Source organism: Megascapheus bottae, chromosome 14 (genome assembly GCF_031878675.1).
Source record: "Megascapheus bottae isolate mThoBot1 chromosome 14, mThoBot2.hap1, whole genome shotgun sequence".
In the NCBI taxonomy this organism is placed as follows: Eukaryota; Metazoa; Chordata; class Mammalia; order Rodentia; family Geomyidae; genus Megascapheus; species Megascapheus bottae.
This window is the reverse complement of record NC_143522.1, coordinates 9,948,118-9,965,928: the sequence shown is the minus strand read 5'-3', so window position 1 is coordinate 9,965,928 and position 17,811 is coordinate 9,948,118. Positions and strand designations below refer to the sequence as shown.

The 17,811-nt window shown below is 37.0% G+C and overlaps 1 protein-coding gene across 3 annotated transcripts in view; it reads right to left on the bottom strand.

Annotated features, from left to right (window-relative positions):
• Sipa1l1 (signal induced proliferation associated 1 like 1) overlaps positions 1 to 17,811 on the bottom strand; it is a 298,167-nt gene that overhangs the window by 130,201 nt on the left and 150,155 nt on the right. For all 3 annotated transcript variants that reach the window (XM_090344402.1, XM_090344404.1, XM_090344403.1), the window contains exon 4: positions 1,624 to 3,425. In XM_090344402.1, the coding sequence (XP_090200528.1) occupies positions 1,624 to 3,121 (1,498 nt within the window). In that variant the 5' untranslated portion in view covers positions 3,122 to 3,425. The remainder of the gene's footprint in view (positions 1 to 1,623; positions 3,426 to 17,811) is intronic.

The following is a 17,811-nucleotide window of genomic DNA, read 5'->3' as shown; positions in this document are numbered from 1 at the left end:
ATGTGCCAGTGATTGTATATAGAGATTCCCTTCTTGAATACTTGCTTGTTAAACATGACATTTGAAATATGATGTAAAATATAGTATGAAGCTAATTGAAAGGACCTCCAGGATACTGAAACAAAAGCCATATAATGAATGATTGTTGTCCTTAATGTACTATGTTGTCTCTCATCTCCTTTGCTCCTTGTTTATCTCATATTGTTACAGTATCTCACTTTGTTATCTGATATATTGAATTTATTTGTTTTTGGTTATTTGAAATTTGATAGGGAAGGGGGGAAAACCAAGACGGGTGGGGGGGTGTGGGGGGGGGAGGGAAATGGGTACCAAGACATGTGAAAGGGTATCAATGTATGTGAATTAATGCACCTTCTATCTGGCAAATATCATGTAACCCTTTTACTAATTACAATAAAAAAAGAGAAAAAAAGAAATATGATGTAAAAATTAATGGTAATAAAATCTAAAAAAATGAAGTGGAATTTTCATTATATTGAGTACAAGACCTATACCATAATTTTTTAATAATAAGAAGAATGTGGATATTTAGCAATGAGGTAAGTTCTTTCCATTGATACACTGTCAATGAGGTCCTTCCTAAAATAACATGAAGATATTAAGGTTCTAAAGTAAACAATGTCATAAAGCTATATTTGAAACAACATTTCATTCAGAAGAATGAATATAAATCATTTAAAATGCTACAACAATAGGTAAACAACCAAAACATTGCTCAAGAAGTTTATAGAAAGAAGCCTCTTAACCACAGGCCTCCTTCTGTGGCTGCAGAAGTTACTAATCTATACAATCCATACCTTTCCTTGGCTACCATCCTGTTTTTAGCATAGGGACCCAGATTAAGGGATTAAACTCACACCTCAGTTTAATGCTATGTAAGAAACACTATTAAAAAGGCTTTAAGAGTTTGTTTTTACTCTTCAATAAATCAGTGTCTTTCTTAAAACTAAGAAATAATGCTGTGAAGCATAATCTCAACTCTAGATAGATCTAGTCCTTCAAGAAAGTCTGAAAAGAAGATGACTTTTCCTACTTTTTCCAGTGCCTTTTTTATTCCAATGAATGACTCCTATGAAATTTTCTTGGCTGTGAAACTTATTGCTCTGTAACTTTTGTCAAATAATGCAATTAATTTTCATCAAAGTTCCTATAAAATAAATAGGAATTATGTATTATAGTTCCCACTGACTAATCAGAACACTGAGGTGCAAAGAAATGATCGTGTATTCATTGCAAACTGTCAAAACATGAAAGAATTCTAATTGTTTTTGCAATTCAAAAAATAAAAGCTACAAAACATTTCACAAAATATGTTTTGAACTTCATAATCCCTAATGGTGACATATCAAATTAACAATTAACACAAGACTATAACTTTATCTAAGTCAAACTAATTTTAACTTAAGAAAAAAAACTTTACATTTAAATACCTCTGTATAGCTAATAGAGGAAATATCAAAAAAAATGCAGAGAAGTACTTATTTTATCATTAAGAAACACAAAATCATGCAAATTTTAAATCACATTAGTAAAAATTTTAATAAATAATACCTTTTCACTTAGGATGGCAAAAAGAAATTTAAGTGAACAATCTCTACTCACCCTTCTGATAGAAGAATTTCCTATAATAGTATGCGCCAAGATCCACATGTTCCACAATGTACCTTTTCACTCTGTCTAGATGCAACACCAAGTTTTCCTTGGGGACTTCAAGTACTGCCACTCCCGCGTTTGTGCAATGGGAGCTAAGGGTAGACTCAAATGAGGCACTTTCACAGCCACTGAAGGAGCCAGAATTTGACTTTGACAGGCTGATTTTCCTTTCACCTTCTCCACCTATCTCATTCCGAAAATATGGACAGCTCATTACAAGTTCATTGCTCTTATCATCTCCCTGGTCCATGCCAAGGCTTCCCTTGGAATTCAAGTCCTCTGTACTGCCCATTGGTGAGCTGAAACTGGCTGAATGGGACAAAGGTCCAGAGACCAAGGATGCCACCGCAGCTGCCGAAGCTCCTGTGGTGGTGTTTCTCCTCTTAATAACATTGTGCCGGTTCATAATTGCCTCATTCAAATCAAATAATATACTCTGGACATCATAGTGTGCAAAGCACTTTGGACATGTCCACGGCCTGACAGAGTCTTCTGATCTGTTGTCTTCAAGGTCCGACGATTTCCCAAGTTCTTCACCTTTGGCATTGCGTAATTTACGAAAAATGGATGAGTCTCCAGTTTCAGACTTGGAACGTCGCTTGAGTGGTTTTTCCCTTTCCTTAAAAAGCCTGAGATTGTCTCTCTGTGAAATGGGCCCGTCAATAACATCCAAAGAGAAACCAGAACCCTTGCCCCCACCAGCAATAAGAAAGTCACTGAGCTTGGTTGGAGTTGGCCCTCGATCAGATTTGTCATCTTTGTAGCCCTTTAACAAATCAAAAAAGCTTTCTCCAGACGTTCCCTGCTTATCAATGGAAGATGTGCTACCATATTCCCTGTGCAGTGATGGCCCAGTCTTGTAAGTGGGGGAAATACATTCATCAAAGCTATCCACGTCAAGTTCACTTATGGTGATATCGCTGTTGCTCCTCTGCCGTATTCTGCGAAGGGCTTTCCTAGGGGAGCTGGGATAGGCTTCGGGCATGAGGAATCTGGAGTCCATGTTCTCCGACGGTCTGGTCTTGTTTTTCAGTGTGTTCTGTATGCTCTTTAGCATGGCTGAGTCATTAGAATTGAGGCTAACAGAACTTCCCTGACTCACAGGACTGCTTTTGGAGGACATGCTCTCAAGGCAACTTGAGGTTTCTATTTCCTGGCTTGAACGGTTAGACTCTTTTATGTTTTCCTTTCTTGGAGGCCAATCTGCAATCCTTGCCCGGACCCCCATCTTTGGGACTCCAGGGGTGGAGGTTATATGATGAGAGCCTTCACTTCGAGGGGGCCCTACGGGCGCCATGACTGCTGATCCTAAGCTGCCATTTTGGGACCGGAAGCGACGCATGTAGAAATCATCAGTGTGGACTTTGGGGGGGCCATCGGTGCCGACAACAGAGGTCCGATCAGTGGCAACAGGCCTTTCTGTCTGTGATCGTTTCAAGCTTGTCATGATGCAAAAAAAATTAAGACTTAAATCCCTGCAGAAAGGAACCTCATGTCTGTTCTTCAAATGTGCACTTCTGTTTTAGAGAATGGCTTCCAAAATATTCAGCAGTTGTATGAGGTCTTAAGCTTTTTCACTTAAAATGTTAAATGATGGTTCATTTTCATATGACTGAAAATCCAAATCATCAAAACATTGTAATCCACAACAAGTCCCTTTACTTCACTTTAACAGGCAGCTCTCTTTCAGAAAAAACTGAATGGAACTTGTGTTACTGAGACTCTGTGATTGCCATAATCCCATGTTTTCTCTAAAAGAGAGAAGAAAATTTGAATTAGCAGTTGACAAATCTAAAAATAAATATGCAGTGGCCAAAATTAGACACATGAAAATTGAAGATTCAATACTGGATTATGGTTTACAGTTCTATGATCGATATTCTTAGTAAAGAAGGTTTGAAAGAAAGAAGTACACGCACTTAATAAAATCTATAAACAATGAGAAAAGAGCTATAATAGTCAAATTAACTGAACTCTTTCATGAACCTGGGAAGGTTTATGCTTTTGTCCTGGGGCATCAGATGCCCACTCCAAGTATAGGGTTTTTTTTTCCTCTGTTGACCTCTAATAATGTAGAACATCAAAAGCCATTGTGCTGACCCGAAGTTTAAAACAAAATCAAGTGAATATGACAGTCAGAGCAATGTAGTTTCTTGACAAAATTACAAAATAATTTCACTGACTATATTGCAACATTCACTTTTTAACTCCTTCCATATTTCAACATCAATACTTGTTTCTTTACAAAAGCTTAACATAGCTAGTAAAAGCAAACATAGAAGACAGAAAATAAACAGGGTTTTCTTGAAGCATTGTAACCATTAGCAGTCTCTGCATTTTCCTCTAGTTTATTACTTACCCAGACAAGGAATATTCCAGCATTCTTCCCAAGCTGTTCTTAGTTTCATCTACTCTCAAAGCTGAAGTCTTTCACTAATTCACAAAATGCCTGCATTTCCTTAAGCAGTGAGTGCAATCTCTTCTAACCCACCAGCATTAATTTATGATGGCAGAAACAAGACGCTACTCTGGGCAGCCCCCAAAAGACTACAGAGAATTGTTAGCATCCTTCCAGGTGAAGGGCAGGAAGACAAACTTCCTCTTGAACACATCAGGCAGAAGACAGCAGGAATAGATCTGGAGTACAAAATCCTTCATGGTTGCGTACATTGTGAAAAGAAAGGCAGAGAATCCTTTTCCAAGACCGCAAATTACACAAGAGGTGGCCTTTAAATTCTTGCCAGATGCATGTTTGGAAAGATGCTGCTGAACCAGCATTGAGCTGACAGGACTGCATTGTCTACAAATCACACTCTGACACCGAGGAGGACCCGCTCCCTGCATGCTGTACTCAACAGTAACAAGCACTTACTTCCACAATAATTAAGCATCTCGCTAGTCGCCTTCCTGCCTCCAAGGCAGCCGCTTTCATTTCTCCTGCAGCACACAGCATCATTTTAGGAGACTTGCTGCTATTTAAAGCTGGAACATTTAGGGGTGTTTTAAAAACTGCTCTCTGCCTGCAGAATGCAAGGCTCCACAGGCTCAGTCTGGCCAGATAAGTGTCCATTGTTTTCATGCACACTCTTCAACAACATCCTGTGTGAAAGGGATGCTACCTAATGAAACCTGGCTTTTGAGCTTTCTGGATGCTTCTGAAGTCTGACTACTATGATTCCCTTTACATTCCTGAACTTCATATACTCCTCTTTCAGTTGGAGCTTTTAAAGGAAACAGTATATTAACTGTTGCTTTCAGCAGCAGCCAGGGACAGCATGTGTGATCAGAGCTAAAGTGCAAAAAGTGTTTCTTAGCCTTGAACATACATGCTAAGAGACAACCAGGCCCTGAGTCTAAGTCCTAGTACCAGCCCAAAAAAAGCAAAAACAAAAACAAAAGCAAAAACCAAAGTGCTCCTCAAAAGATGGAAGGAAAGCTTATCTACCAATGTAAAAGACAAACACCATGCCAAATGCCAGTATCTCATACCTGTAATCTTAACTACTCAGAAGGATCATGGTTTGAAGCCAGCTCTGAAGGAAAAGTCCAAAGTAACCACCAAAAAGCTGGAAATAGAGCTGTGGTTCAAGTGATAGAATACTAGACTTGAACAAAAAGCTCAGGGACAATGTCCAGGCCCTGAGTTCAAGGCTCATTACCAGCACAAAAAAGACAAGTATTTGTTTACTCTAAGTAGAATAAGTATTTCTCATAGCCTCCCAGAAATCCAAATAAAGTATTTTCCAAACTGGAAACATTCATTCCCTAAAAAGACAACAAACCAACCCTTCCAAAATAAAAACTCATTCTTGTCATGTTTGATTTGCTTTTTTAAAAAGCAGCTTACTGTAGAGTGATTTTTCTTAGGATAGGTGAAGTTATATTCATTATAGAAGAAAATTTTAAGCAACATAAAATACAATAAAATAAAACTACTGGAAAAGACCAATCTTAACATCAGTTTCTTTTCCCAACCATGTCATTTGCTTCCTGTAACTTAAAGTTTTAAAAATCATATTTTTTAAACATAAATTTTTAGCAATTTGAATAATATCAGGCATTCTATTACATCCTGGTTATAACAATTCAAAGTTTCCAATTCAAAATATAGTTGAGTATATATGATGAGAGAGAAATCAGTTTAATGAACTATAAAATTTGAAGAAGTTGGAAAAAGACAACTAAGTGAAATAAAGATTGTTTTTCAGCTGTCAGAATTACCTTCCTTCCTTCCTTTCCCTTTCTCTCCTTCCTTTATTTCTTTGTCCCTCCTTTCTCTCTTCCTAATTCACAGAACAAAATTCCTATGAGATGTAATCTAAATTTTGGGTACTAATGAGGAAATATAGAGACAATAATCTGGACGTATTAAAACATCAGCTGCAAATGAGTTTGTATATGTCCACATGCCATATGAGGGATGATTAGTAACAACTTATTCCTTAGAGTTCACTGAAAGAGCAAACGTATGTTGTCAATTACTAGCATTTCTCCAAAGAATCAGCAAACCCGCCTAAGCATCATTTTATATGGTAAAGGGCAATAGAATTAAACATAGAGCAATATTAACTTACAGCATGTCACCTCCATCTATTAAAAGGGTAGACTATATAAAACTTCTCCTTATTACATATTGAATTTTATAGTACTTTGATGCTATTTAAGTCACAATAACTCCATTTAGTGAGAATGTTAATCTCATCTACAGGGACTACAGTTTAGTTCAATGAGTTCAATTCTAGTTCAGAGTTGTTTCAACCTAATCTACCACCTTATCTAGAGCAATTCCTCCAAAAGTGTTTCCTCTTGTTTTCTAAGTCATTCCCAGCATTTCTTCATTCTCTTCTGAGCAGGCACCACACACATGTTGTTTGGAATTGTGAAGGAACAGTCCTTTATTTCCAGGGAAATTCAAGTATAGTATACAAGGGTAGATAGGTAAAAGTAATAACAAAGATATGTTGGGCTCCACTGTAACCTCCTGATGGGGCTTGATTGTACCATAGCAACTGACATTCAAAATATCAAGTCCCTAGTAATGCTAAAAGTGAAGTCTCCTGGGATCACAGCAAGGCAAAAAACAGCATTTGTCTCTTAGCATTTGCACTTTGACTGTTTCTCTTTTCCCTCTACTCTATGGACCTCTGTGAAAAATCTGATGCATTTGCCTCTCTTTTTGCCCTCTTCTTACTGTTATTCATGTGCTCTATAATGTACCCACTATCTGATGAATAACTGTACCCCACTATACATCACCCTGACAATAAAATACAGATTTAAAAAAAAAACTAGTGAACTCTGGGTGATATTGTTCATTTAGTTTTCTTAACACAAAGGCTCCTGAGTGCATGAGGGTGAGGGTGAAACCACAGGCATGTGGTACAATGAAACAAATGTATTTAATATGTAAGGTAGGTGCTGCTAACTTGCTTGGGTCATAATTAAAAGCAAAGAAAGATAAATTATGAAATTGGGGAGGAGATGGCAACTACATAACAACTAGTACTTTGGCAATATTACATTCTACCTGCTCACTTCAGCTTTAAGTATCACCTTTGTGCTGTCTCCCCCAAATATTGGATTATGACCCTCTCTTCTAAAACTCCTGCCAGAGAAGAGATATGCTGGTATTTATTTGCTATTTTTCTTACCAATCTAGTTCCTACAATGAATTAAGACCAGGAAAAAATAGGGGAAAATCAATGTTTTTAAAGAAATGAATGGAGTGGTAAGGAAGTGGAACAATAAATAATTCAAGGAACTGAATGAAAGAAACAACATAGGAAACTTTCTGTGTGCCAAGGGAATAAGGGGCAGTTTCAAAGTTGCACACATGTAGAAGGGATAAGGGTTGAAGAGAATGCTATAATTCCTATCGTAAAACAATCACAATGCAATATGTCAGAGTCTTAAAAATATTTAAATCGTCTAATCAAAAGACCATCAAGGGGACTATTAAAAGGAACGAATATTAAAAAATGGTAAGCTTAGCAACCGTATAGTACTTGAATAATGACTTCATATTGATGATTAACATGACCACTATCTTTTCCTCATTTACTGATGCTTCCTTTATATTTAATATTGACCTAAGAATCTCCAAAAGCAAGAACCCTACTCTGTCCCTCAGGACATTAATGGCCTAGGAATAGCAGGTGAGGCCACTGCAAACAAAGTAAAAGTTGCCCCCAGTTTCCTTTTTTCTAACTAGGATGTACCTACTTTCCCATGTACAGATGAGGCCAGGTATGAAGAATGTCAACGTCCAGACTTTCTGAAAAGCACTACTATGCAGATGCTCAGGGAAGAAATAGGTGTATAGGCTTGGGTAGAAAAACATGGCAGTACTGAAGGGAAAGAGGTGATCTAAACTGTGTGAACTCAGATTTACATTTTAGATAAGCAATAAGAAGTGCCACTGATTGACATGTACTCAACATGTCAATCACTAGAGTGGAGAATAAACTTTATAAAAAAGGGTTTTTTCAGGGCCGGGAGTTAGGCCTAGTGGTAGAGTGCTTGCCTAGCATGCACAAAGACCCAGGTTCGATTCCTCGGTACCACATACATAGAAAAAAGCCAGAAGTGTTGCTGAGGCTCAAGTGGTAGAGCTCTAGCCTTGAGAAAGTCCAAGGACAGTGCTCAGGCCCTGAGCTCAAGCCCAGGACTGGCAAAAAAAAAAAAGGTTTTTTCAAGCCACCAACATGGGCTGTTCAAGCTAGTCTAACTAGGCCATGGGAAAGCACATTTCCACTTTCATGATCCTGCGACCTACCTGGAAGAAGAGGGTACAGTGTAGCAAATTAAAGGGATCAGTAAGGAGCAATGTCACAAGTGGCTTTGTTAAGAATATCATCATTTTCACATTTGAATATTTATATTCCGAAGAGAATTTATGAAAGTGCACTTGGAAAAAAAAGCACATTAAATTTAGCTTATGGAGAGAGTAGAAAGGAACAGCAGTATGAACAGTAGATGAACACACTGTTCCATAAAACTCCGAAGCCCAAATCATCACCAACCATGACTAATATCAATACAAGCTATTGTTCACTGAGCAAATCTTAAAATATCATAAAAGAAACATAAAATACAAAATATGAAATCCAGCACCTTGCCTTATACACAGACCACAAAATAATGATCTACATGACTGCTTCATTGTATCTTCGTTTATAACCATAAACTCTCCCTGGAAGGCTCAAGACCATAGGCCAGGACTGCATCTGACCTTGTACAGTCCTTCACTCCTCACCAGCACCCAGTGAGATCAGTATCTCCCTTTTCATGAAACAGTTTGGGGAGTAAAGGCTGTGTCCAAAGTCATAGACTGTGGATGATACAAAGTGTTTACTATGTAGTAGACTCTCTTTCAAATAAAACTGGGCTGGCAGGAAACTACTTTGAAAAAAATTTTAAAGGGTCTCCATTTGGTATCTGGTATATTGTATATACATTTATTGGAATTAGGGAAGGGAAGGAGAACAACATAATAATGAGACAAAGGACAAATATAATGGTAATAATCATAAAATAATAGTTTGGAAATGAACTTTACAACTTTGGGGGGAGTTAGAGGAGGGAAGTGGGAGAAAAATGTGTGAGGGGATAGTAATGTTCAAGAAGAAATGTACTCACTACCTTATGTATGTAACTGTAACCCCAAGAACATCACCCTGACAATAAAAATTAAAAACAATAGGTTCTCCATTTATATAAAGCCTGAATATTACATCTGAAGTCCCACCCAAATTATATATAGTGGAAATGTATCTAGTGAGAGAAGGAAAAAAATATATACTAGTGATGTCTTTTTCAGAATGTTTCACTGAGTTTAGCAACTTCCAGTGGCTAATCAGGTGCCCCTGATCATGGTCTGTCTTGGCTTAGAATCCAAAACTAATGGCACCTACACACTGCCTCCCTCTTGCTTGGACACAAGAAAGTAGGTCCAGTTCTGGCAAACCACAGCACTATTTCCATAAAGTTCTACCAACTAAGTGAACCTGAACTGTGAAGCTGACATTTAGAATTCAGAACTGTGAATTATTGTGAAGAAAAATCACCTAAGCTCAACATTTCCCACATGCAATCTCTCAGGGCCAGAAACTAAAGGTCCAACAAAGGTTAACCAGCCAGGACAAAGTCTACACATGAAGTGAGATTTCCTAATTACCCTATTCTTATGGGGTATGTCATACAGTGCTGAGCTTCCTCAAGTATTATAATGCCACTCTGCTATGCACTCAGTTTGGAAAATCATTATAGTTTTCCTAGAAGATCCTGTAGCTCAGAGAAGATGGGGTCACTGGGGTATGGGGTCCAATGCTGAGGCCATGTTCCTTGTACCAGAGAACATCCTCCATTACAAAATGTTTCTCTTTCTGCTATTTATTGAAATTTCATGAGTAAGTCTACACATAAGAGCCTTTTCTCTCCTATTAGATTTGAGGTTCAGAAGGCAAAGACCAGTCCAATCCTCATCCTGAAAGCACTTAAGGCTCAATAGCTCTGAAATGTTCAATATTAGAAATAAAAGCACAGGATCTCAGTAAATGGTCAGAATTGTGTTATAGTAACAAATATAGCTATAGTTATCTCATTAATATCTGTATTCAAGAGATAAACTACGACCAAACTGCCATCACTATAATTTCATAGGCATTTTCATATTTTTGTAGTTAAAACATGTCAGCTTGATTGATGTACATTGAAAAGGCATGAAAATAAGTAAATCTTTAGAAAAGCAACAGGCAATCCAGCTGAGAATGGCCATTAAAAGTAAACTAATATACAATAGCTCAGCTATTAAAATATGACAAAGTCAGGCGAAGAGTATGGTCTAGTGGTAGAGTGCATGCCTAGCATGCATGAAGCCCTGGGTTTGATATCTCGGAACCACATAAACAGAAAAATCCAGAAGTGGTGTGGTTCAAGTAGTAGAGTACTAGTCTAGAGCAAAAGAAGCTCAGGGACAGTGCTCAGGCCCTAAGATCAAGTCCAGGACTGGCAAAAAAAAAAAAAAAAAAAAAAAACAAAACCCACACCTACGAAGTCAATAAGCAAGCTTACATCAGACAGCAGAAGACAGAGAGGTTAATGCAGCATGTATGGACAGATAAGAGATGACAGATTGAAAATGAGTTACCTTCCAATCAGTGATGACTAAAACAATCTTTACCTTTACCCTCAAGTGACTATCTTCCCATACAATTTAGTCCAAATTTTCAAAACTTTTAAAAATCTACCAATTACGATTCCCATTAAAAAGTTTTAAAAGTGAAAACTATGTGACTTCTTCAAGACATTCCAACCTCAATCTTGTGGTACACATGCACAATAGAGATCATCTAGACATGATCTCAGTGTAAGCTGTCTCACAAGTGTAAGATAGAAACAGTGTCAGTGCATACAAGAGCACATTTCTAAAGAGACATCAATGCTAAACACAGAAAAGAAGAGGACCACGGTTCCAATGTTGACAAAAGATACCCAATGAAACACTTTAGAAGTGAAACATTTAGATTCTTCATGTATACTACGGTTTTGAAACTAGGAACCCTAAACCAGTAACTCCCAGCAAACTGTCAACAATAATTAACAGGGATGGAGATGAAATACCTTTCTTTAGTTTGATGCACACTACATTCCTTTAGGTTTCTTTTTAATTGTATACATTCATAAATATACATATACAGTATCCCTAACCTTCAAATAACATTTTTAAATCTATCTCCAAAAGTCCTTGATTTCTGAATGAGATTTTTCTCAAAAATCTGTTTACCTGATAGTTTAACTTTCACTTACAAGTCAAAAAAAAAAAAAAACACAGTGAAGCAAAACACAAACCAACCAGATGAAACCTTATGGTGGAAAGTCTCCTTTTGTTTCTTGGACACCCTTTTCATTTTTTCTGGTAGAATGAAATTAACCTCCTGTCTAGGATTAGTTTGATATTAAAATGCAATTAGGAAGAGAAGTTGAGCTCAGAGGAAGAATATTAGAATGAATAGGTCCTGGGTTCAATCTTAGCACCCATCCCCAAAAGAGAGTAAATTTGCAATAGTATGGCCTTCAAAAGTAGATAAAAGTTCATGCAAGCACAACATATACGTTCAGGGTAAATCAAGAGTTTCTTGATTTCTAGTCAGCAGTTCAATCTCAGTACTCTCCATTTCCTCCTTCCCTAAACCTTGAACTCTAATCAAGGGAAACAGAAACCTTTGTAGTTCCTTGAAACAGGTTCCTAGGAGACTTCAGAAGAAACAAGTGATTTCTACTAGCACAACACTACATAATTATCTTCCTTCCTTTTTCTATCTTATTCCAACCTCTACCTTTTTTTCTTTAGCTGACTTGAACAGTGCATTCAAAAAAATTGTCTACCCGCTCCCACCAAGACCCTACCACTTTTGCTATGTTTTTGGTGTCCCTTACAAAGTTCATGAGGCACTACTAATGATTAAAATTTAAGATTAGTACATTAGGAACCAAAACTTTTCCTTTGAAGAAATCATGATTTTACTATGTGTTGTTACCTTCTAACAGCACGACTGCTGGCAAAAAAAAAAAGTGAGGGGACTACCCTTTTGAAATTTTCTGGCAAGAAAGCATTTCAAACAAGTCTCTTTTTCTTTAAAGAAAGAAAATGCTGTAGTAAAGGGGGGGGGGGGGAGAGGAACTAGGAACACATGCGCAAGAAGAAAAAAAAAAAAGCCTATCTAGCCAGGAACCAGCAGCTCACACCTGTAATCCTAGCTACCCAGAGGCTGAGATCCAGAGGATACCTATTTGAAGCCAAACAGCCAACCTCACAAAAAAATCTATTGAGACTCTATCTCCCAAATAATCACCAAACATGAGGCATGTGAGAGAAATGGCTCTCACAAGATAGAGCATCAGCTAAGGAAGCAAGCCAAACAAATATGAGGCCCTGAATTCAAATACCAGTACTGACAAAAAAAAAAAAAGTGTTGGGGGAAACAAACCAACCAAAAACAGTCCTGGAGAGAGAGTCAGGTGTAGAATCCTAGCTACTCTGGGGTCTGAGGTCTGAGGATCACAGGTCAAAGCTAGCCTAAGCAAGAAAGTACATGAAACTCTTACTTCCAATTAACTACAGAAAAATGGCACTGTGGTTCAAGAGTTCTGGCCTTGAGCAAAACAAGCCCAGGAATAGGCCACTAATGCCAGTTTCCACAGACTACTTCTAGAATACATTTTTCTAAAGAATACCTTCATTTCTTACATGGCTGCCAGGATTCTGGAAATTAAGCTCAGGGAAAAAAAAATTTCAAATAATTTTTCCCTGCATCCAAACTTTCTATGATTATCTAGTAGGGAAGGGACTGATCTACATCCAATTGTCCCAGTGACTGAGGTCTCCAATCCAAGGATTGTAAGAGGACAACATCTCAGCCCAGACACATCTCAACTCTGATTCAGACCTTTCCATATTATAAACTTACAGTCCATCTTATCCAGGTCTTTTCAGAGAATCTTTTCTCCTCAGAATGCACACTCCTAAACTTTGGATTCATACCAAACATGGATGTATCCCATACAACAATTACTATGCTTCTGAAACTGATGGAGATGGTAGCATTTTCACTCATAAGCATCTTTTTATTTTTCTACATGGAACTATTTCTGAGATTTATTCATGTTGCTACAAAAGGCTATTGATCCTTTGAAACAAATTATGTTTCTGATTTCTTTCCATTCAGTATTTACATATACGAGAATTTGCTGACTGAAGTTTAGATTTTATTCCCGCTTTCTTTGTTACTGCAAACAATAATAAACAATGAAATAACTAATATAAACAATAAACAAACATTCCTACCGTAGATTTATTGAGAATGTGGAGAAAGTCTTGAAAACTATAGCATGGAAACTGCTGAAAACTGGAGTTGATGTATTTTTCAATATCATTAGGAATTGGTCATTTGAGACTAGAGGTATAGCTCAATGGCAGAGCCTTGGCCTTCACGTGTAACACCCAAGTTCAATACTAGTATCATCCAAAACAAACAAATCCTCAAAACGTAACTGCTCTCTAAAACAGGCATTACATATTAATACATAGAGCATCAGAAGCTGTTTGACTTTAAATTATTATCAATATGAAGATATAAAATGTCATCTTGTGCTCAGTGGCATTTTTCCTAATAATTTTAATTTACTTCTCTATTTTCTCTACTACACCCATGTCATCTTATTTGCTAGAATTTATAGAATATTTTATATATTATGGAAATTATTCCACTAGCTCTGTGTGACATTTATTTTGATGGTATGTAACTTATCTTTGATCTGTGCTTATGATGCATTTTCTTACATGTCTATTTGAAATTTTTAATATGATCAAATTTATAGTTATATTCTTAAAGTTTTCTCCATTTCTACTATCATACACATTTCCCTATATTTACTTCTATAACTTTAAAAGTCTTAAAAAGCATGTCTTTCATTTCAGGTATTTATAAGACTATAATTTAAGGTTCACCATAGTGTCTTACAGTTACATCCTGAATAAGCAGTACTTTTTAATTATTTGTAAATAGATGCAATGTCACAAGTAAGTACTCATACACAATGTTCACGGTGGTCTTATTTTCCCTCCTAGTGTCACCACAATGTGAATACTACAGCATTATAATAATAATTGGCTCATTTCATCTTACTTCCTCAGTTAAATTTAGAATGATTCTATCGTTTTGTAGTAAATGTTCTTGGTTCTATTCTTTTTACTTATTTTGAATTACATTCATTTTTATAAATTCACCTAGGGAACACTTAATTCTTTTTAATATTGGGTCTTCATATTTAATAACATATACAGCTATTTCCTTTTGTTTTGTTTTGATTTTGATTTTTTTATTTGTGCTGGTACTTGGACTTAAATTCAGGGCCTTATGTTGTTGCTTACTCAAGGATGGTGGTCTATTTCTTAAGCTATACTTGCACTTCAGCTTTTTGCTGATTAACTGAAAGTAAGAGTCTCTTAGATTTGTGTGAGTTGTGTGATCCTTGGTAACCCTTCACAGCTTCATAACTAGCTGAAATTACAGATATGACCTACTGATACCTCAACTGTGATTTCTTTGACTTTAAGGTTTGTGTTTTTTGTGGGTCAAGGGGCTTGAACTCCGCCCTGGCGCGGTCCCTGAGCTCTTCAGCTCAAGGCTACAGCCCTACCCCTGGGCCTTTCCTAGAAGTGCTGGATCCTTTTGAGGGAGTGCTGGCTTTGAACCTTGACCCTCAGATCTCAGCCTCCTGAGCAGCTAGAATTACAGGCCACCTCGCCCCCAGCTAAGGGCTTGTGGTTGTTGTTTTTTAAATAGTCTGTGGTTTAAACTCAGGGCTTTTCAACAGTAAGCATTGTTCTGATAAACCAAGCATGAGAAAAAATACCAGGGGAATTATGATCAGAATCCAGGGTCCTTGCTGACCCTTGATTAGCTTCAAAGGCCATTTCTCATGTGATAAATCAACTTGCATTTGCATAAGTTTCTGAAGCAGCTTACTATACTTATTGATAAAAACAAATAGAAAAGATTAATGTAATTTTTATTCACAAATAGTTGCCATTTATTTTCTACCAAAAAAAATGCAACATTTAGAACAAAGAGGAAGTTTAAACAAGTTTCTCTGTAAGAACAAAGAAACAAATGAATATATAAATGGTAAGCTTCAACAGGTTCTTTATAATATTCCTCTAAATTTAGATGCTAACAATAATGAGCCACTAAAATTATACAAAGATCTTATACACCAAACACATATTTAATGTATAAATAAGTCTCTCTCAGCCTGTACTTCAATGACCATCCACAGGGAAGTATTCCATGGCTCAGGAAAGTGAGCATGAAGTGAATCTACATACATACAAGCACACGTAAATACACACACACATACATACATACATATATACATAACCACACAATCTTACACCATTTACATTTAAATGGAAGTGTGCTTCTTACTTTTTTCAACTGTCAGAAAACACATCATCAGAATTTTAAAATTAAAATTTATATTTGGCAGGAATAAATGCAGAAACATTTTGGTGTGTTTGTAATAACCAGTAAGTCTAGAATATTCTAATGATAAATCAGGACCAATGTATTAGTTTAAGGAAAATGTCTCTTTCTCTAAGAATAGCCATCAGGTAAATTACAGGGTCACACATTATTTTTCATGTGCATCTTTTTAGGACAATCACTCTTCTAAATTAGAAAATTATAATCCTTGACACAGATTGTTTTGCCAATTATAAAAATTGTCTCTAGAGAGTCTTATGCCACTGGAGGAAATATCAATCAGCCATGTATAACATTAAGAAAAGCTGTAAGCTGGGTGGGTGGTTCACTCCTGTAATCCTAGCTACACAGAAGACTGAGATCTGAGGATCAAGGTTCAAAGCCAGCCAGGGCACAAAAGGACCTGAGACTCTTATCTCCAATTAACCTCTAGAAAATGGGAAGTGGGGCTTGGCTCAAGGGTAGGGTGGTAGCCTTGAGCTGAAGAGCTCAGGGACAGCACCCAAGTAGAGTTCAAGCCCCAAACCGCCCCCCCCCCTTGCAAAAAAAGGAATAAGGACTACAGAATGACTAGCCACATTGGATACTCTGTACTGAGTTGGACTTGTTAGCCAAGCCAATTAGCATGGTTTGCTTTACATCACTACATGTGGAAGTACGAACAGGCAGTGGGAAAAGTCTGTCTGAAGAAAGTCTAAGCAGGGCAAAACAGTACGGGGAACTCCAGAAACTCACAGATGGCATTTAATGTCGTGAAACTAAATGGTATTACCTTGGTAAAGGAAAGGTAAAGGCCCAGAACAGAGCCACTATTTCTTTTTCACAGAAAATATACAATAAACATATTGCCTCTGTTAGATTTTGTACACAGCCACGGCTCTTTGTGGCCTTAAGAATCCACATTTCAAATTTAAGTTATTTTTTCAGATCTCACAGAAAAGCAAAAAAAAAAAAAAAACAGTGATAAAATGTACATCCAGATTTTTGAGTAGATTAAACTAAGCTCCTTTGCATAGACCTTGAGCTCTGACTCTCCCAGTCATAACCTTCCTGAGCTACTCCACTGAGGCTCTTTTCCAAGAGCTTAATGGGCTGAATAGCCAGCACTCTGAATTGCCCTTGGTTTCTCTTGCTCTACCCTCAACCCCCCTGCCCTCAAAGCTTCACTGAAAAGAAATGAAGCTACTGCCACAGCTACTGCCAAATGTTTGGTGTCATTTTCCTATTCCCATCCCTATTTCTCCTTTTTAGCTAATTATCTCCAACAAGCATGAGTTTCAAGTTTCATAATGAAAGTTCACAACTCAGAGAAAGGGAACACATTAGAAGAGGAATAAACTAAACTATCCAGGGCAAGTTTCAGTCCAGAGAGCTGGCTATAAAGCCCTTTAGGCTTTTGAAAGTACTCTTGGATACAACTTAACTGGGTATATTGATACTTACAAAAAAGAACAATTATCAGGGTGACTCAACAAGATGGTCCATTTAAACTATGGGATTAATATAATGTGTCTGATGACCTATCTTCCAGTAACTTAGTAGAAACCTTCCAACTAGTGGTTGGAACTATCAAATGTTTATAGCTAACCTTCAAATCTAACCCTGTCTACTCAATATTATAAGAATACAAACAACATAAATAATCCAAAAAGGTCCTGAGACTTGGAATGCCTGTCAGCAATTCACCTAGAACATTACATTGGATAGCTCTTTCTCTGGGGGAGTAAGAACAAGCACTGGAAGGAGGGAAGTAGGAACTGAGATTCTCCTACTGGGAAAAATGATACCTGAAAAACATTTCAGAAATAAGCAATAATCAGAAATAAATTATACCTAATAAATCCCAATATACTAATGTATTTGGCAGTGCTGGGGAATAAACCCTGTACTTATGAGATACCTAGCTCCCAATGTGCAAACTTCTGACTGTACATGGATGTATAGACTTCTGATTGTATATGGCACAATTTAACTATACTGATATTATTTAATAAGTAATTAGTACTTTTTCTAATTTCATGAAACAAGAAAGGCATAATTCAATTTGTTTACTTTTAAACTGCACTTAAATGCTTTATATTCATTTCCATGA